Source organism: Harpia harpyja, chromosome 3 (genome assembly GCF_026419915.1).
Source record: "Harpia harpyja isolate bHarHar1 chromosome 3, bHarHar1 primary haplotype, whole genome shotgun sequence".
In the NCBI taxonomy this organism is placed as follows: domain Eukaryota; kingdom Metazoa; phylum Chordata; class Aves; order Accipitriformes; family Accipitridae; genus Harpia; species Harpia harpyja.
The window spans coordinates 52565793-52586530 of NC_068942.1; the positions used below are offsets into that span (position 1 = coordinate 52565793).

The 20738-nt window shown below is 38.4% G+C and overlaps 1 protein-coding gene across 10 annotated transcripts in view; it reads right to left on the reverse strand.

Annotated features, from left to right (window-relative positions):
* The window catches only part of HEATR5A (HEAT repeat containing 5A), a 68957-nt gene extending 49065 nt beyond the window's left edge, over positions 1-19892 (reverse strand). For 3 of the 10 annotated variants that reach the window (XM_052782569.1, XM_052782568.1, XM_052782566.1), the window contains exons 1-7: positions 19793-19885; positions 10150-10233; positions 8349-8608; positions 6485-6696; positions 1681-1789; positions 1001-1150; positions 569-740 (exon numbers count right to left, since the gene is read on the reverse strand). In XM_052782569.1, coding sequence (XP_052638529.1) covers positions 569-740; positions 1001-1150; positions 1681-1789; positions 6485-6696; positions 8349-8474 — 769 coding nt within the window. In that variant the 5' untranslated portion in view covers positions 8475-8608; positions 10150-10233; positions 19793-19885. Of the gene's footprint in view, positions 1-568; positions 741-1000; positions 1151-1680; positions 1790-6484; positions 6697-8348; positions 8609-10149; positions 10234-14216; positions 14233-16126; positions 16218-18855; positions 18952-19792 lie in introns of those variants that run through there. The other 7 variants (XM_052782567.1, XM_052782562.1, XM_052782571.1 and 4 more) reach the window with 5 other exon arrangements.
* Positions 19893-20738: the final 846 nt, after the last annotated feature.

Genomic DNA, 20738 nt, shown 5'->3' on the forward strand with positions numbered 1-20738 from the left:
CACCGAAGACGAGGTGTGAACTTTGTGCCAGGATGCTTCAGTTAGATCAGGTACTGTCTGTCAGCAAAAACTGTTACATGGTCTGTTGAGTGAACAAAACTGCATGCTCATTTCTGCTTCTGATCACATTTGCACTGCTAGACAATCCAGATGTGTTGTTGATGATTGTGGAAAAACACCTTGAAAATATCCTTAATTCTTTAGTTTGACAAGGAGACACTCCCTCAAATCTTAGTGCTTTCTACACTGCTTAAATTAATCTTGCCTTTAAATTCTTGAGGCTACTAATTTCTGTCCATACAATAACAATCTTGTAACAGGCAAAAATAATTTTACCAAATATTTTTCCTTGTTTATTATTTTATAAATACGTATATATATGTTAACACAACCAAAACCACAGTACTTCACAAGAAAAACGTTACAAAAAAGACCAATCCAGAGATATGAACAGCCAGATGAAGCTTACATTGTGATTTTACTTCAGGCTTCAACAGAACTTGAGAGTTTCTTATCATCTGACAGATTTTTACAGATGAGGAATCAGCAAACAAAGTACATACTTTACCTGTTTTCTGTTTAGATGTTAGAGCTCTAGCCAATACTGTGCCTAAAAGTTTTGCAACTGCTAATCGTACATCATAATTAGAACCTTCAAAGGATTTAAAGCACAAGGTCACAACACTATCCAGGTCTGTACTCCACATAAATACTGCTTCATTCTGAAGTTCAAGAAGACACTAGACAAAAAAGGGAAATAAATATGTTTTGAATGGAAAAGCACTCAGTAAAAATTTTAGTTTGCTACATAATACACAGTTCTCCCTAACAAAATAAGCATGTTGTTTTATACTAAAATGACTTTAATTTTTGCTGCCAAGGAGATATCAAAGAAATAAAGATAAGCAAACAATGTATTTACTGCTGTATTCATCATCCATTAGAACAGAATTTTATTTAGGGAGCTTAATTAATAAAAACAGCTATTAGAGGACTTTACCTTTGCAGCAGCACAGCGGACTGCCATGGATCGATCTGTCAAACATGATCTGGCAGCTTTGTAAATATCTCTATGACAGGGGATAGCAGCAGCTCCTAAACCATTTAATATATTTTGCAAACTAAGCATGATTTCATAACGACCTTGAGACTGAAAAATGAAAAAGAGAAATGTTAGAAGTTTTGTAACCCTAAGCTCCGTGGAAATACAAAATGCCAACTACTGAAACAGGTCAACAATGGTTTGGGTCTTTTAGACTTTTGGAGATCTGTTTATGCTGAAGTGAGTTAAAGCAGATAACTTGCTCTGTAACTCTATCAGCAAGTGAAAATAGTAATTCTGTGTTCTACTGCAAAGTACTCACTAGCCGTTTAAAACTCAAAACATGGAGTACAAGCTGGAGCAAAAATGTTCTTATTAATAAGGCAATTAAATTTTCTAGTTTATCAAGTTCTTTCATGAAATCAGATTGAGAATAGCTATGATCCATCCTTTTATAGCCATAATCCATTATCTCTCCAATAATACTTTGGAATTTAGACACTGATTTTTATCCTATGACTTTCCACAATTTTTTCATATTTTGGTATCATGCACTTTCTCCTATTCATTGGACCAGCTACCAACAGTAAACATCCTATTATTTTTCCAATCATTTTTTAAACATGCTGTTCCAATACCTCTGCATTCTTCATTGCTTTAAGCACATTCCCAACGGTGTCAGTAAAACTGTTTCCCAAAATTCTTCCCAATTTTTTGTATAAATAGCCCAAGCATACCACCGCAGCACTAAAACAAAAGCAAATCCAAAGACGCATGAAAATGGATGCAGTAATAGATGAAAGGGATTAAGACAACTAACATAATCAATGGGCAAACAACAAAACAACTAAATAGAATGTCCCAAAAAAGTAAGTGGATTATCAAAAGCGGGGGGGGGGGGGGGGGGGGGAGAAAAAAGAAAATGGTCTGTGTGTGGCACATACTCACACTCTAGGAGAAATGCAGATACAAGGGTTGGGAGAATAACTTGAGTAATACAAGAATTCAGGTAATACAATCTTCCAGTAAATTTTATGATAGGAATACAATTTTCATATCCACCTTTAAACTCTAACATTAATTTCTAACTAACCATGCCCTGTATCATGCAGTCTGTATCACTGTGCTGCGGCAGATGATGCTAGAAGTAGCCAGGGACAGGTTTATTTACAACTTGATGGTCAATAGTAGACTGCAAATGGTCTAGTAATTAAAATTCTGGCATTTATGTATAACAATACATAACAAGGAAACATCTTGAAGGAAAAAAAAGTATAAGCCCATGTCCTTTTCACCATGCACAGATTCTGAATTTAGTTTCCAGGTGAAACACCTGACAACTGGAGTCTGTGTGCTCATCGACATCTCCTTTGGCAAAGCAAAAATTGCTAAATATTGAGCAAAAAAAATAAATAAAGAGTTGCTTAATTAAAGAGTATTTTCCTTTGAATAATTAATTAAGGAATACACTTTGCTTAAGTATTGACAGATCTATAACTAAACCAATTAATTTTATGAATACAAGGAAAAAAGAAATTATATATTTAATCAGCTCTCAGCTCTTTGGCCAGACCTACTTAAATATGCAGTGACACTGCTCAGCACCCCCTTCAACGAAACAACATTTTATTTATTCCCCAACTGAATTCAACTTTCACATAAGGAATTTTAAAATCTCATACTGAACACATTCTTAATTAGAAAAATGCATTTAATATTAACAGTAATTCCCTAAATGACAAAGCACAGTAAGAAAAACAAACCCGGTATTCTTTACCTCTTATCGTACCAAAACCCTATTTTCTTTAGCTCTTATCATAGCAAAATCCTATTTTCATTAAAGCAACATTTTTTATTATTGCTTTTATCCAACTCGTTACACACCAACAGTCTGGATTTTAATTTTGTTCATGGTGTGGCTGGGCACAAAATTACAATTGCACCACCTTACTACTAAATTGATCATCTGATGGTCACAAATACTCTCTTTAATTAGCTTCAAGACTAAATAATATATATTTCACATCATAATCCAAAGAAAGAATATTTAACAAACATATACAAAAAAAACCCTAAACCAGAACTACCTTATTACATCACGGTATAAGCTGCAAACACTCTTACATAGTTGGTTGTACTGCCATGTGCTTAAGTGTTGTATGTATGAAAGAGTTGATCAGGGTTGAACAGTGATTTCTAGCAACAAAGTGGCAATATTTGTTGATGAGTAACATCTAGTCAACTAAAGCCCAGAACCCAGCTACTTCTGCACATCAATATTTAAGTTTCTATAAAAGTTCAAAGCATAGGACTTAGGAAGCTCTTCTGACTGCCTTCTAGGATTGTAGGACCCTAGTTGTCTATTTTTTTTTCCACAAATATTTCTTCACTAAGTCCAAACTGTATTAACTATTGAGTCATTTTATCTGTCAAATCGCAAGCAACAGCCAGAAGTTTCCAAGGAAGCCTGTAAATTTATACAAGTTTTGCAGGGAAAAGCTCCTCTGCCTGTGCTTTTTCCTCCCTGACAGCACACCTCCATTTTGATATCCGACTCTTTATATAAGATACATTTAAGTTGTTTTCTCTCAAATTTTGCCTTAACAATTGTACTTGGAGAGGTACCAACAAAAATGCAGAACTAAGATACTTAAACATGTGGTAAAATAGCACTGAGATCAGCTATGAAAGTTTGCTGACCAGCCAAATGCTTTCAAAATGCTTATGGTTTAAAAGCTGCCCTAGTGAATATTTTAAAAACTTTGTAATTTAAAGTAAAGTAATAAGCTGTATTCAGACTATATGACCTGTTTATCTGATCTGTTATAGCATTCACATCACACTCAATTTTAGTAGGAGATGAGTACCTAACTAAGGTTCTGTTTAAAATGCTTGCCTAAAACATTTCCATCTTCCACCTATATGAAAGAAGAAAAATGATAATTTTTTAGATAAGAGAACAATTCACTGGAAATTTTACTTAGAAGATTTTCCAGGCAAATCAACATATTGTAAACAATGATGGTGAAATGTTCCTACCAGTCAACATGGGCATGTATGCTAAATAAGGACAGATGGCAAACAAAGACAACACTTTAATCAAGATTTTAAAAAAAAAAAAAAAAAAAAGAAGAAAAAAAGGCAGTCTTTCTTCACTGAACACCAAGTATTCCATATACTTGCAGCCCAAGATGAAAGATTTTACTCAATAAAGGGTTCTGTAGTTCCAATTATTTTTCTGTAGCCTGTTGTCTCAGTGCCAGTACTATAAGAAATCCCTTTTCCAAACCTTTTTTTGAAGTAAACCATATTTTACTGCTACCTTTTTCTCCACTTCATGTCTTATTCCCTCTCCTCAGTACTGCTTACACACCCAGCAGGATTCTGAGTACTGCCACCTCTCTCTTTCTCCACCAGCTACTTCTCTGCCTTCTGACTCCGGATATCTGCCATTTCTGTTTGTCTTTGCCATTTCTGCCTTACTGCCGATGGAATCCATCATCCCTCCTTGCTATGCCAACATCATCCCACTTCCTCCAGTGTGGCATCTTGCAGGAAGACCCGCAGAGCTCTGTCCTATACTACAACTCACCTATAATGTTAATGCATCTCACCGTCGAGGAGCCAGTAGTACAGCATTAATTTCCTTTGCAGGACTAAGACCTTTTATAGCAAACTTACTCTTGACTCAAAAGACTGCACAAGAGGTCAATTGGAACAAGCAGGAAACAAAAAAATGTTATGGTATTGTAAAATACAACTGACTCCTTGCAAAAATCTATTTTCAGGAAACTTCACGTGGGTTGTCAGAAACAGGATTAGCACGTGAAGCAAAGGAAGACAGATTCTGCTCTGCTTTGTACACTGTATCATTAATGCACAATGATGTTTTACTATCTCTACCTTTATCCTTAATTTTCTTCACAATAGTGAAAGATGTGCATTGTTTCAGGAATAAAGGTTATGCATAATTCTGCACCTTAAGATTTGGTTTGACATACTGTAATAACAGTTCACATTTCTCTGTTCTGTTGGCTAGGCTTTAGGCGTTTGGTTCCAAACATTTCAGATGTTTCTAACTAACTATACCCAGTTTCCCAGTTGGATTAAGAAAAGTACTCAATAACTGTATTTTGCACCTGAAGTTATACTTGTCTGTTTTACTGCTCTTCTGAGCACTACTAATACTTTCTCCTTGTTTTTCAAACACCTGCCCCCTCATTAACTCTGTTATCCATTGCTGGTATTCTCTCTGGCCTGATTTTCAATTGTCTGGCTGGAGATCACCAACTGTCTTCTACCCTTTTGGTTCCTGGTGCACACATACAATATCTAATACAACCATATTCTTTGTTTTCTTATGTATCCTGTGGTAGTGAACTCAGGTGCATCATGTCAGGTAAGTATTTTTTTCCTTTTACTAATATTAAGTAAGTTACTTATGAAAAGCTTTCTTCACCTTTTTGGTAAAAAGCAGGTTAGTTTGACTTGCTGTAAAGGATGGTTTATTCAATATGGCAATATGTATTGCACCTGGTTTTGTCCTGTCACTGAACAAAAACACAAAGCGTAAACAGGCCTCAGTTTACTCTATTACCTTAAAGCATACTATGGTCATTATATATCTGAAGGATAGCAAGAAGTTTAGCATTCCTACACTCCTAAATACATTAATTTAGCTTAGCTTTCAAATCACTCAAGGCATTTCTTTCCAGTGGATTTAGTAAATACTAGCTAGCTAGTTAGGTCAAATTTTGTTCTAACATACGCAACCTACACTGACTCCCATCAGCCACCAAATTGCCTCTGCGTTAAATGCTTCAAAAGTAATCTGATTTTGAAGTGTTTGAATGTGATTGATTCTCTGTTATATTTATGTGAATCATAACAAGAAACTTCTAAATAAGGAAGAAAATATATTTTAAGCTTAGTAAATTTTCAAAGGCAATTTATGTTGTAAAGTACTGACCTGATTTTTTTTCCCCCCAACATGTAGCTGAACTTCTTACTCAGAACTTTCCAGTAATGCCACAGAAATGTATTAAATGCTGCAGAAGTACTTAACCACTCATAATTCTGCCCTGAAAGCAGCATATACTAAATGATTAAAATAGAATTGTTATAATACCTAGAGGAAAGGAAGCAATTTGAATTTGCTTTCATGTTTCAGATGTATTCAGTTTCTCTTTGTAATATTCAAGTCTAAAAATTTTAGAGATGTAATACCAAAGAAAAAAATTACTTTTTACAGCTGGATACACCCACAATAATGATACTAATCAGGGAAGCTCCCAAATTCTGTGCGTCATATAGTACAAAGCCCTACCAGACAACAGGCAGAAATGAGGGAGCATACCCTCTCCTACATTAACCTCTCGCCATGTAAATCTGTCTCTCTTGTTATTACTGGATTTGAAGTTTGGAGTTAAAAAAAATACTTACAGTTTCATAGGCAGATAACTTGGTGAATCATCTTTACTCCGTATGAGTTCATTGCATTTGTCAATTGTTTGGTAAACAGAAAAAGTGTCTCCAGTGCTATAAAGTACAGCTAAGTTCTTGGCAACAAGCCGTCTGGTAGGAGGTCCTGGTGAATTGTTTAATAAAGAAGTCAATTGTTCAACCAGTTTCTTCTGGTTTTCCCTTATATCAGCCTGGAAATAAAATCAGTAACCAGTTAAATTTCAGTTAAATTTAAAAGTTAGTTTGTCGTGGTTTAACCCCAGCCAGCAACTAAACACCACGCAGCCACTCACTCACTCCCCCTCACCCAGTGGGATGGGGGAGAAAATCGGGAAAAGAAGTAAAACCCGTGGGTTGAGATAAGAACGGTTTAATAGAACAGAAAAGAAGAAACTAATAATGATAATGATAACACCAATAAAATGACAACAGCAATAATGAAAGGATTGGAATGTACAAATGATGCGCAGTGCAATTGCTCACCACCCGCCGACCGACACCCAGCCAGTCCCCAAGCGGCGAATCCCTGCCCCCCCACTTCCCCGTTCCTATACTGGATGGGACGTCCCATGGTATGGAATACACCGTTGGCCAGTTTGGGTCAGGTGCCCTGGCTGTGTCCTGTGCCAACTTCTTGTGCCCCTCCAGCTTTCTCACTGGCTGGGCATGAGAAGCTGAAAAATCCTTGACATTAGTCTAAACACTACCGAGCAACAACTGAAAACATCAGTGTTATCAACATTCTTCACTCTGAACTCAAAACATAGCACTGTACCAGCTACTAGGAAGACAGTTAACTCTATCCCAGCTGAAACCAGGACATAGTTAAAGATAATTAATGCTAATTATCTTTACTTTCCATTATTACCATTCTGATAAACTGACATGCTTAATTAAAAATGAACATTTTATTGCACCTTTCTATTTAAAGCAAAGCCATCTCAAATATGTGACTATTTTCTTCTTCTTCTTAAAAAAAAAAAAAATTTAAAAATCACATTTTTCAGAGCATAATTCTTTCTAGTAGCATTTCAAGTGTATTTTCCCTATGGCATTTGTATAGCTACATCTTGCTAAAACAAAATTGCCTTTTCTTGCTTCTTTTAAGCCTGTTTTAAAATATAACAATTCACAGAAATATAGTAATTTAAGTAATAAAGAAGAACCTTAGCAGAGTTTCAAGAAGTTGAGCATTAGAACGGAAAGAACTTCCCTTAAAACTATCATCTATTTTAGTCTTATATCAATAGTCTTATATCAAATGCTCTTCAAAAAAAAATAAAGAGCTTAGCACTGTATTTCATTTACATATTTTAACAGAAATAACATAACTCTTAAATAGCATTATCTAGGTTGGTTTGTTGTTATATATCCACATATCCTACTTAATATACACTGAACAGTGAACCAAACAATTGGAGAGTTGATGGAAACGGATCTTTTATCATTTGATTAGGAAAATAAAAAACAAAGAGCAAGATGCTACATTCTTGCTTGCTAGAGAACTACCAAATTGTGCCATGCTAGGTCGAAGCATGACTACCATTATTCATCATGGGGTTGCAAAATCTTGCAGCAATAATCTGAGTTAAAAAAAAAAAACAAAACAACTAAAAATTCCTTTCATTGGACTAGGGGCTCTGTCACTTGAAGGGCTGTAACCAAAAACTTGTAACATTTAGAAAGCTGCTACTAACACTGAACATACTTCCAGTGCATGTACATAAAAGACATGAAGTAAACGAAATTGAATACTGCTCTTTGTTTTTAAACAAAATAACAAAAAAGACAGAGATAAACAGCTCTGTAATATGCTTTTCTTCTCAAGTCTCATTATACTTACTCTGCTAGTCACTGGTAAAAGTTTTTCCAAAAACTGTAACCATTCAAAAATGAACTCTGCTTTTTGAAATTCACCAAGCTGGTTATACACTTCTTCATTAAGTAGTAAACTGTGAGCTAACTCCATTCCTTGAAATTTTCCTCAAATCTCTCCTCAAACACCACGGAATAAAAAAAACCCGACAAACTACCAGAACTGTGTTAAAGAGTCAGGTTTTCTTCCTCATTAATACCTGGTGACTGAATCAGAAGTTTGAACACCTAAACAGAAAAAGAAAAAAAATTATTGGAGAGTCAGCAATCATATTATATTCATGCTTGGTTTATTAAAATTAAATTTTCAAAGGAAAACTTAAAATAAAAAAAAATACAGTAGTTTTATTTAGGTGGCTTTAGCAATACTTAATGGTTTTGGAAATCAGATAATGGCATTGATATAATATGCCAATTAAAGTTAAATATACTTCCAAATATATCAGAGAGGTTCTCACTGAGCTACCATTTTTTCTTCATCTTGTTTTACATGAAGGAGGTTTTCTAGTACCTGATGACATATAGACGTGAAAGTAATAACCAACCAGCCCCAAACATAATGACTTTTTCTATTTAGAACTAAGTGCAGCAATGGCAGTAACATACACCTAACAAACTCCTGTTAATTATATTCACAAATATAAATGCTAACATATTATTCAAACACTTTATGTATTCTCAATGCCAACAAGGCATAAAGAAAAAACAGAGCTTCATTACTGAAAAAAACTCTAATGCTGTCTTTTTTTGAATTAAAAAAAAAAAACAAAAAAACCCACAAAAAACCCCAAACCTGACAAAAGAATGTTTCAAAAACTCAAAGTTCAAAAGAAGTTATGTTTTACTTATATCTCTTGGACTACATTGGGAATTTCCACATTGTCAATAAGCATAACTAGAAGCAAACCAAGATGAAAAACACTTCTAATGATAACTTTTTTTTTTCCCCCACTATTTAATTGCTATATAGCCTCAAACTACAAAATATAATATTCTGTAGGCTTTGCAAACAAAAATAGTCCAGGAGGTTTTGGTAAAACGTCAACCATATTTTAAACTCCCAAATAAATTATCCTTTGCAGAGGTCACTGAGACTGCTGAACATATATTTTTCCCATGCAGCAACAATATTATGGTGTAAAACGATCCATCAAACAGTAAATGGGCAATACAAAGCAATTGTAAATAATTCAGTACTTGGGTTGTCATCAAATGTAGAGCAGAAGGTTACCTTTACTACTTTCTACACATTTTTATGTAAAATTTACTCACAAAGGAAATTAGTGACATCTAATTTACTATAATGAACTGTCACTTCAAATTTACCTGAAATACCAGGCAGCTTGACAAGGCACCACACTATAAAATGACAAGCAGAGATAAATATACATAGCTCATTATACCTATATATATTTTACCTGCCGAGGTACATAGACGTTCACAATTTACCAGATATCTCACTCCTAGAACACTCACAGAACTTAACTCTATCCTCACATTTTTTGCAACATACAAAAAAAAGTAGGATTACATATTTCACTGAATATTTGAGTAGAGTTTTGTCACTGCTCAGCATGGAAACTACATGTACAGGTCACAAACATTCCTTTTTTCCTCACCCAAGGACTGTCCCAATATCTACTCTCTCTAGATTACCTACTACCACAGCAACTGATTCAATTTACATACCCAGCTGAAGATTACAACTCATAGTTGTTTTCCCCAGCTGAAAAGATCAGATTGTTGCCAGACGTTGGCAGTTAACTTACCTAGCAGTTAATTTCTCCTCACGGTAAAAACTGTCTCTCTGCTGGTCCAGGTTCTTGGATAAAGGATGTCAAGAACTCAGTTTTCTAGAAAAAGAATTAACACAAAGATCAACTTTAGGAAGGCACATGAGATAAAAGTGTCTATTCTACAAAAAACAAGAATTCCAAAGTCTTGCAATACCAATAATTTTTATTAAGTAATAGCTCACCAAAAAGGCACTAGACTGGAGCTCCATAAATATTGTTAGCTCTTTGTATGTTACATTTAAATTGGGCAGACCCACCATATTAACCATACAGTTTAGTTCATTTTACTACTGAAACTGCCTTTCTTATTTCTGTTTTATTAACTCTGTTCAAGTCTAAACCAAAAAAAAGTAAGCTCAAACAGCATAATACCATAATTAGTTTCTAGAAAGATGATTCCAGTGCCTTCATAAGACCTACATTACTTCAATACATCTAAAAAAGCATAGGTGCAAAATATTTATTATATTAGTCTGGAATGCTATCATAAATGACCATGTCCTTATCATTAAGTCATAAACAACATGGCAGCATTCATGTCAAAATCAATAACCAGCAGAGCTGGCAACGGTGACTCAACTGTTCTGAAAATTCATGTACAATACTATGGATACAACAAGACTTGAGGATTATCAATCCATCCTCCTAACTCCCAAATATAATTTGAATATTAGAATCTATGGGCAAAAACATTTCCTTTTAAACCTCATTCAACTTGAAGTTAGTCTGGCAGGACATGAAGTACAGGGTGCATGCTACTTTAAAAGTAATCACTCTTCAACCAGTATTTAAAAGACTAAAGTTGAAAACAAATTGAATATACATGTAGATTTCAAAGTAATCTAAACTTCTTTAAGCCTGGTGAATCACTGTTCAGCCTGATGAAGAAAAGGCTCAAGGGGACCTAAGAGCAGCCCTCAAAAGAGAAGGTTACCAAGAAGATGAAGACAGGTTGTTTACTGAGGTGTATGAGAGGGATAATACAAGTTAATTAAAATAAATAAATTAAAACAAGGAAGGTTCCAACTTGATAGAAGAAAAAAGATTTTCACTGTAAGGATTATCAGCCACTGGGACAGGTGCTGAGAGGTTGCAGAACCTTCACCCTCAGGAGTTTCTAAGACTCAACTGGACAAAGCCCTAAGCAACCCCATCTGAAGTTATTATTGTAACTTGTTTCTAAACAAGACACTTCTACTGTATAAGCACACATTCACAAAAATCATCTAGTTCTGGGGGGGGGGGGGGTTTAGTCTAAATTAAAAAAGAAAAATGTTATGGTGTAGTTGCTGATCTTTATAATGAACACCTGCTAACGTGGCTAGAAACACTAGCATTTCTCAAACTCAGTTCCGAATTACAGAGGTTGATTGTTTTTTATGCAAGATTTAGTTCTGTAGAAACTGAGAACTGCCCACGCAGCAAAAAAATCACAGAGCTGATCTTTCCAGTGCTGGTCAACAAGCAAACCTTGGTTCCATGAAGCTACATACAAAGCAGCATATTATCCACCCTATTCAAAAAAACTTAGCCCAAACACTTACTGAGACTCCCTTTAATGAGCTGTAAGCCTGCACACCAGGGATACTTATGAAGCTTCAAAAATAACAATAAAAAAAGGGCACAGGCATACAAACTTGTGAGAAGAAAGGCGAGAATGTAGGGAATCAAGTTTTTACGGCATCATATTGGTTTTGCAGTCAGATTGGAGAACAACACAAAAGGCACAGTGCTTACAAGGCTACGTAAAACAGAACACAAGCACAGAATGTGAGAATAAGCTGCATTTGATTAATATTAAATATGTCCTTGTTATGTCTACAAGATGTTACTAGGCAATTTCTAAGTGCAGAAGGAAACATCACACCTAAACACATACCATCCAGACATGGGTGCAACTCTGCTCTAATTAGAGGCATGGCATAGCCACGTGGTGGGCTAGGCAAGCACAATGAAAGGCTGAGTGTAACGCCAGCCATTGCAGGTATTACAGTTTCTTGAACATCATCACACACTAGTAAATCTATGCAAGTACAACCTAAGCATGTAAAGATGCATGTATATTTACATGAAACCCATGTTTTAAAATGTTGAATTATTTGATAGTCCCTTTCCCCGGTGTTATAATTTTGATGCTTCTCAATCTGAAAAAGAAATCTGGAAAAATAAATGTGAAATTTAATTGAATGAAACACATACTATGCCTTCAACAAAAATGAAAAGGCATACACAGCTGATAAAAAAAAAAATCTTAATTTTCTAGCTAGCATGACACACCATACTTTTGGTTTTGTCTTTAGATAACTAAAGTAATTACAAGATTTACTTTCCCATCAGTGCTACAAAAGCAGATCAATCAAAAATCCCTCTTTTTTCCTATGAGGTAAGTTTATTTTACATTTATACTATGCTACAAAACTGTCACAAAGATTTATTGGACAAGACAGAAGTTGTTCCTACTTATTACTGATGAAAATTTTTTCATTTGCTGACTGCCAATTGTGGCAAGCAAGATTGTTCAAGATCAGAAAAGAGCTCAGAAAAGCTCTTAGAACAAGCACTAGATGGAATGCTGCCCTGTAAATTGAAAGGAGTATAGGGTGAATCAAGCACTAAAAGGCAACAGCAATTGAGTTTCTAAAGTTCCTGACAAACCACAAAGAGAAAAAAGGGACTTGTAGTCTTTAAAAAAAAAAAAAAAAAAGTGACTGAATCAGGGTAAGACCGATTTGAATAGCTGCCTTTAGCAAGGCGTTTTAAAATATGAGAACCAACAGATCACCCATGACACAGTTATAACAGAGCCAAAAACCCAAATAGATCCATTATGTGTATCAAGTTTGTTCTGAGATAGGTAACCTCCTAAGGTATTAAAAGCTGAGGGAAGCAGTCCATAGACTTGTATTTCTTTCACATGGAAGTCTAAAACAAAAATTAATACACAATAAATTACAAGCTATGAGCAATAGTGGCAACTTAATAAATTTTACTTTTCCTCTTCCTTCTACCCCATGGCATATTTTGTCTCTGCCTAAAAAAAAAGAAAAAAAGTAATTGCAATAAAGCAGACTCTTAACTGATGTGTCACTAAAAAAAATAAGCCTTTAAATTATGACTCACTATTTCAAGGAAGATCAGCACAAGTAATGGAAACTACCACACAGATCAAGTATGTACTTACAAATTTGTTTTCTTTTAAGATTTCTTGCATTTGATCTCTCATTGTTCCAACAGTTTGTCTCTCTTTGCCAGGAACAAGTGCTACTCAAACAGAAATCAGACCAAGCTCAGCTCTCTGAGCATGATACTCAGATGAGGATCTAGTATACAACCTAGATGAGGATCTAGGTCCTTTACATTTACTACGTAGTAAAAAAAATAAAGTGCTGTTTAACTTATCTTAGTAATAGTTATTTTTATGTTTCTAATTTCACAAGTATTAAAATAATTCTGCATTAAATCTGATATGAAGTATAAAGATAATAAACCTGTGGATTCAATTTTGTACTAAAGCCTAGTCTAGCAGAGAAGTAAAAAGGACATTATTCTTCTAAGAAATGATCACTGTTACTCATTGCCCGTAATGAGTAATAGTAAAACATGAGTAATGAGTAGTAGTAATGAGTAAGGTTTAAAAATGACAAGTAATAATTACCGCTGTTTTCATAATAGCTGCTATTGGACTGACTACACAGTCAATGCCATAACCATCACACTGCTGAAAAACGCAGCTGAAGCACGTTCATTAGCTTCAAGTTGTCGTTCACTGGATTGCAGTGGTATTTTAACTGACTTCAAAGTCACGGTTTTTTTCCTCAGAAAGCAAGATTTATTATAACCTATCTAACAAGTGAACCAATACATTTAAGAGAAAGCCTTCCAGCCTGACACATTTAGTTCTAGCCATTAACAGTTCAGATCAATGTTACTCCTGCAGCACTGTTTTAAAAGTTTAATGGGATGATCGTTACCCATGCATCTGAGCTGACTGCATGGCAAGACAATCGATGCTCAAGCCTATGTTAAACCCTTGCACATACCTGTTTAGAGTGTCTCCCAAACATAAACAAAACTCCTGCCCAGCTCCCTCTGGCTTACTTCTGACAAAAGAAACGGAGTACGGTACTCTTTTGCCAGCTGGGCTGAAAAACCACCTTCAAGCACCAGCCAAATTCAGCTACTAATGAATGACACATAGACCAAAATCCAATAGTTACAATGTATCGTTTATGCTAGTAGGCAAACATAAGGAGGCACAGAAGTCCAAAAAGTGCAGGCTCAAACTCCCAGCAACTTCAAACGGGAGGCCTGATTGCCCAGGGAACGAAGGATCCAGTTATCTTCAGCTGTAAGCTAGCTAGAATTTATAGCACACGTAGAAATAACCTAATTTAAATAAACTATAATGATAGAATCTTAATGATTTGATAAGAAATAAAAAAGAACTAAAATTCCAGCTCAGATGAGCTTGGAGTTTAGACACTGGAAATATACTGAAGTGGGAATATTCAACAGCTAGAGAAATGTATTTATTATTACTTGAAAGACAGTGCAGCCTTTGTTTACTTACTGACTTGTACAAACTATTACCAACTAACACACAGAAGCAAAGTCTGCCGCAAAATCTTCAGTAAGAGAAAGCAAAGCTAAATAAAAGCGTCAGCATCAGTACGTCAGTACTCCGGTATCCTTTGTGTGGCAGGATCATCAGCATTCAGCCAACTTGTGCCTTTTCTCTATATAGAGAAGCCTTAAATTTTTCACATGAAGCAATGGCAGGTAACTGCTGGTCCTGACATAACATTGACCCCTCTGTACACATTTTATGTTCAGCAGTGCTAATCACTCTTGGCTTCTCATTCTGCTGAAAAAAAGCTGAGAATTTCACGTGCCCTTTCACTGCTTGCTTGTATGTAGTTTCAAAGGTAACATACAAGCAAATTTAGGGCATTTCAGCACTGAGACACCAAGAGATGGGGGGGGGGGGCGGGGGGAGAAAAAGAGAAATTAAAACTCCCCTGAAGACTGTTTCTTTACCAGAAGCATTGGTATATTGAATTTATTAAACCCCTGATGAGGAGGACTATGAAGAGGTTATGAAACCAGAGCCCAGTCTTTCAATGCATACACACACATGCTTGTATTTATCAGTGATCTGTCTCATCAGTTTGGACCCAATTACTCCTTGGCATCAAATAGACTTGATTGCTTTTCATCCAAAATTAATATACTGCCATAAGAATGCCAGGTATTTTGCATTGTTATGTTATATTGGTCAGCAGTGGGGAAATCTGAAGCCAAGCATGGAGAAGATGGGACTAACAGTGATGTTTGACAGCAGTTTGCAAGAACAGGCCACAAGAGAAAGTCATCACAAGACCACAACCCAGAGCACATGCAAAAAGAATACCAGGCCACAGAGGAGAAGGTCCAAAATTTTAAGACTTTTAAATCAAGCAGAACTGTAACTCTTAATATCAGATTTTAAGTGCATTAGCATGTGGAAAACACACCAGATAGTAAATCTCGCAGTTGAGTACTCATATGTTTTATTGCATATTCTGTGTTATGAAGGGATTCAGTTCCACTCACAAATCAAGCTATCTTCCTTTTTAAATAAAAATACATACACACTTGCATCACATGCTTATCCCAAACAGCAAAAAGCAATGAAGAATCTGTTTGACTAAGAGCAACAATAAATAACAGATTATTACACAACCATCCATTTCCTCCAATTACTGCTGAAGATTTCAGACTAGGACAACTTTCACTTATGTTATATTTTTGTATGCAATTATCCAGCTTAGAAATAATGATTCTGAAATCATAGGTGTTGAAACAGGACCCCTTTCTTTCAGGCTCCCCACTTAACAGTGCTCTGGATGAAGCAATTTGCCCCAGGAAAACTATGTATCTATTCTATCTTTGAAAATTTGGTAGCATTTACTAGGTACTTGTTAAAGATGTAATCCAAGTGGGTCTTCATATATTGCACCTTCTGCGTAGGTCTTGCCGTGTTCACATAGCATTTCACGCTGTGCTAAAGAACAAATATCACGCAGCCCAAACAGAATTCTTGTTAGTTTCTCAGCTACTTTCATCTGTGTTGCAAAACAAAACGGCGGTATTTTGATGTTTTGTGAACAATGATGCTCATACAAAGTACTTGTTTACCCCCACAGGAACAGTCCCAAACAACTGGTTTTCCTAGCAAAATGCTTATCAAATGTTATTCATTTCCAAGTTTCAGAAGAATCACCCTGTATCTGAAAAAGCAACCAAGTTTAAAGGCAACAAAGATCTAAGAGAAATCTATCAGAATCCTTGTTCTGGGCATGCTGGTTTTAAAAATATTCACACAAAGAATGTGACCACCCACAACCCTCATACATAACAGTGACATTGATAAGAACTACAACACAATTTACATTTGCTGAAGTGTGAAAGAAATGACAAGACAATGTCTTTTAGGAATGCTGAATGATTTCTGTGAAGTTTTGAGGACAAAACTTGACATAACTAGAGAAAAAATACCATGAAAAAAAGTGCCTGGAAATGCAGTAGCTGTTTTAGCAATGCAAAGCACTGAAGACATTAAAAACTCAGATTTTGAAAGACATTCATTCATCGTATTAAAAGGTACATATACTTTGCTTTCATGTTTCTTATCAGCACTTTATCTCCACATAAGAAGAACTATTCCAGGAAAGCAAGAAACAGCTACATTCAGTTATTGAGAAATATAAACCAGCCATTTCCTGAGCTCCACAGCAGGCACTACTGGCAGACTGTCCCCCCTAACACCCACAACCCTTGAATATTAGTTAAGTTCATTTCTGAAAGTTTCAGTCAAAAGATAAACTTGGTTCCATTACAGGGACCTCAGAACATTATTTTATTTACATGCAACATGGCAAACAGCATATAAATAATTAACCAATGCTTCTAATAGTTAGAAAAACAGTATCATATATGGAAGTATGATTCTGACAAAGTGAGTGTAAAAGATTTTTTTTTCCCAAAAAATTTGACTAACTAAACTTCAAAAAGCAATAGCTAGCTTCAGTCTGAATAAAAGTGCATAGATTGCTTTGGTTTTACATCTTTGCAGGTTTGAAAGCTGGTGTGATAGCAAGGCAAGTGCATAAAAATCACAGAAGTATAGACATCCACCTAAATCCTAACAATAATTTCAATATATGTCTGAACACAGCTTTATTCCTGACAATGTTGCAGACAATATTGTTTATCCAATATAAACAAATTATATCAAACTGAGTATACTGACAGGGGTTTTTTTGTCACAGTGGCAGGAGTTTCGGGAAATTCTTTGTTAAAATGTCAAATTGACTTGCAGTAGGTGATACATATCCATATGGATAATCCAAAGTTCAGGTTGATTTTAGCTACCAATTTTCCCTTAAGGTAAACACTGAATCCAGTCTAGCTTAGCATTAGATTAAGCCACAGGAAATTTTTGCTGAACATATCCTGAAATCCTGGAAAAGTATACTTATTTTTCCTGAAAATCACGATAGCTATCATAATACTAGATTAACTAGTACTATGACTAGACTTCAACTGCACTGAAACACACCAACACAGAAATTTAGCAGCAGCAGAAGCCCTCACAGCTGCAGACTCTGCATGAGACTTGTTTGGCAGATCAGAGACCACTACCCAGGCATAAATCACTGACACACCTCACTGTGATGGTTGATTCTCCAGATATTCTAAATGGCTGTTCCCCAAAGAAAACTCCAGAACAGCTCAGAAAATATAACTGCATAGAGATTTCATGCTTTTTTGGTTTGCAATGTAGATGTAGATATATTTCATGTCTTTTTTAAGGTTCTCCTTAAAGCCAGTAAAAACTGCAATGGTAAAAACTTAATAGAACAAACATCCCACAATCTGAAAATGTTTTTGTGAGAAGGTGTTTCTAACCTCCTACCTCATTAGGATCTTCTGAATTTTAAAACAGAAGATCATCCTGCATTGATTAACTAAGTTTTTGACATGTTGGGATACAACGTCATGAACTAGTCGGTAACTCAGATATTTTACTGACAATAAAATCAATCCTCTGTTCAAGAATCAAGCACAAGTTTTCAATATATTGCTAGACATTAAACTGGTGTAACATTAAACTGGTTTTCTCCCCCCCCCCCCCCCCCCTTTTCATTGTGTCAAACTATCAGGAAAAGGAAAAGAAACCCAAACTCCATTCAGCACACAACCAAAAGTAATCTATCTTCTGGGTCTCAATTGTTATTTCATACACGAGCTGAGAATATTACATATCATGGAGCAAAACACCAAAACATACAATATAGCTTGACTGTTTCTGAAGACGGGGAAAATATTGCTGGCATGTGAGACTAAAATAAAAGTTTAGTACCATTCATGGCCACAACTGTAAACATTTAATCTTACTAAATCAAAGTGACTTAAAGAAACGTTACAAATAATGAATCCAAACTTCCAAAAATACCAAATTTCATTTATAGAAGCACAAAGCTGAACTCACCTTAACTTTATCTGCCTTCCTCCTCTCTTATCTCCCTTCCACCCTTATCTCACTAAACTTACAACACCTATTACTCTCTCCCTCATTCCAAAATGTCAACACTAACGCAACTTTACAGGTTTTACATCCCCGTGCAAAGTTTTTACCAGTTACACGGTGTAGACTTGCTCGTTGTCCGAGCTGGACAGCCAGAAATTCAAACTGCAGAAGCCTACAGTAACATTTCTGCACACCAGAATGTCCAGTACTGCTACCCCTCCCTCCAAATATTCTCAGTTACCGAGATTTATAAGAAAGTATAAAAACAGACCCTAAGACCACGCAACCTCGCTGCAAGTGAACGCCAGATCCGTCCCTGCAGTCTTAAGGTCTGTACCGACCCGTACCAGGCAAACACCCACCCTCGCCCACCGCGCACCCCGTTCCTGCTTACCCCAAACCCGGGGGCACGGTCGCTCTCCCGCCCCTCCCCGTGACACCCCGGCGGCGCGGTGGGACCACGCTCGGACGGCACCGCGCCCGTGGCCGGCTTGCCTCGCCCCCCCCCGCCCCCGACGAGAAGACCTTTCTCCGTCCCCCTCACAGGGGCGAGACCTGCCCCGCAGCGACGGGACGGGACGGGCTGAGGGGGCCCGGCAGCCGCCCGGCCGCCGACTTCAGAGCCGGCTTGTCTGCCTCACCCGCCCAGACGGCTACGGGGGTGATCGAGCACTTTTCAGGCGCAGGCCTCGGGCAGCCCCAGTCCCTCAGCGAGCTCCCCGGCTCCCCTCGGCCCCTCTGCCCGCCTTCACACAACTCCTCACCCCGCGCCGAGCCCGGGCATCCCCTCCTGCCCGGCGGGGGGGCTGGCACCCCCGCCGGTTTAGGGTCATTCCCGCCCGCCCGCTCCCCTCAGGCGGCCCCGTGCCCCCCTCCGGGCCTTCGCGCCCCCGCCCAGGCGGCCGCCGGAGCTCCCCGCGCCCCTTTCCTCACCCCCTCGGGCGCCCGCTCCCCGCCCACCCCGGCGGCTGGGGGAGCAGCACCGGCGCCCTCTGCCCCTCCCGTCCCGTCCCGTCCCGTCCCGTCCCGTCCCGTCCGCGGTACCTGGCCGGCACGGCACGGCACGGCTCGGCTTAGCTCGGCCCGGCCCGCCGCAAGGCTCCCGCGCCGCTCTGCGGGGCGGCGGCAGTCGCCTCCGTCCGCCCGCCCGCCCTCCTCCGGCGCGGGGGGGGGGCGGCGGGGGCCTAGCGCCCGGGCCGCCGCCGCTGCCGCCCGCCGGCGGGGGAGGGCGGGGAGGGAGGAGGGCGCCGCCGTTGCTCAGGGCTGTGCAATCGGGCCCGGAGCCATCGAGCGCCACCGCGGGCCTCGGCGCTCCGGAGGGCGGAAGCGGCCCGGGGGAGCGCGGAGCCCCGGGGCGGCGGCGGGCGGCAGCCGCAAGGCCGCGGCAAGGTGTCGGGGTGCCGGAGGGGAGGGAGTCACCGCCCCGGGGGTGGCTCCGTGGCTCTGCAGCCACCGGGGCGCCGTGGCGGCGAACGAGCTCCGCGCTGCTGCCGCACCGTGAGGGGGGACAGGCGGGAGCCAGCGCTCTCCCGCCGAAAACAACAACAAAAAACCCCTCTTGGTGATTTTTGTTTGTTTGTTTATTTGAAGGTAGCTATATTTTTTCAAGGTAGCTCAGTTGGCACTGTTGAGGGTTGTACCTGGTTCTGACCAGAGTCTGTCATGACTCCTGGTTTTCACTCCACCCCACAGGCACCCATCTGTCCCTTCTGGAGAGGGCCCCTGGCACGACACCCTTCCAGTAACAGAAACCTCCCATTTATATTCTTAACCGTTTGCCAAACTCAACATTTGCAAGAGCTGTCACTCTTGGGTTTCACCAGGGTAAGCTTTGAACCTACGTGGAGGTGGGATCCCAAGTCAGGGAGTCATTCTGTGTCTGACTGACAAGGTCAGACAGGGGCTCCTCCAGGATTTTCACCTGGGTTTTTTTTTCCTACGGCATAGGTGCTCCAACTGAAAGAGGTTGCTATGTCATAGGGAATGACTT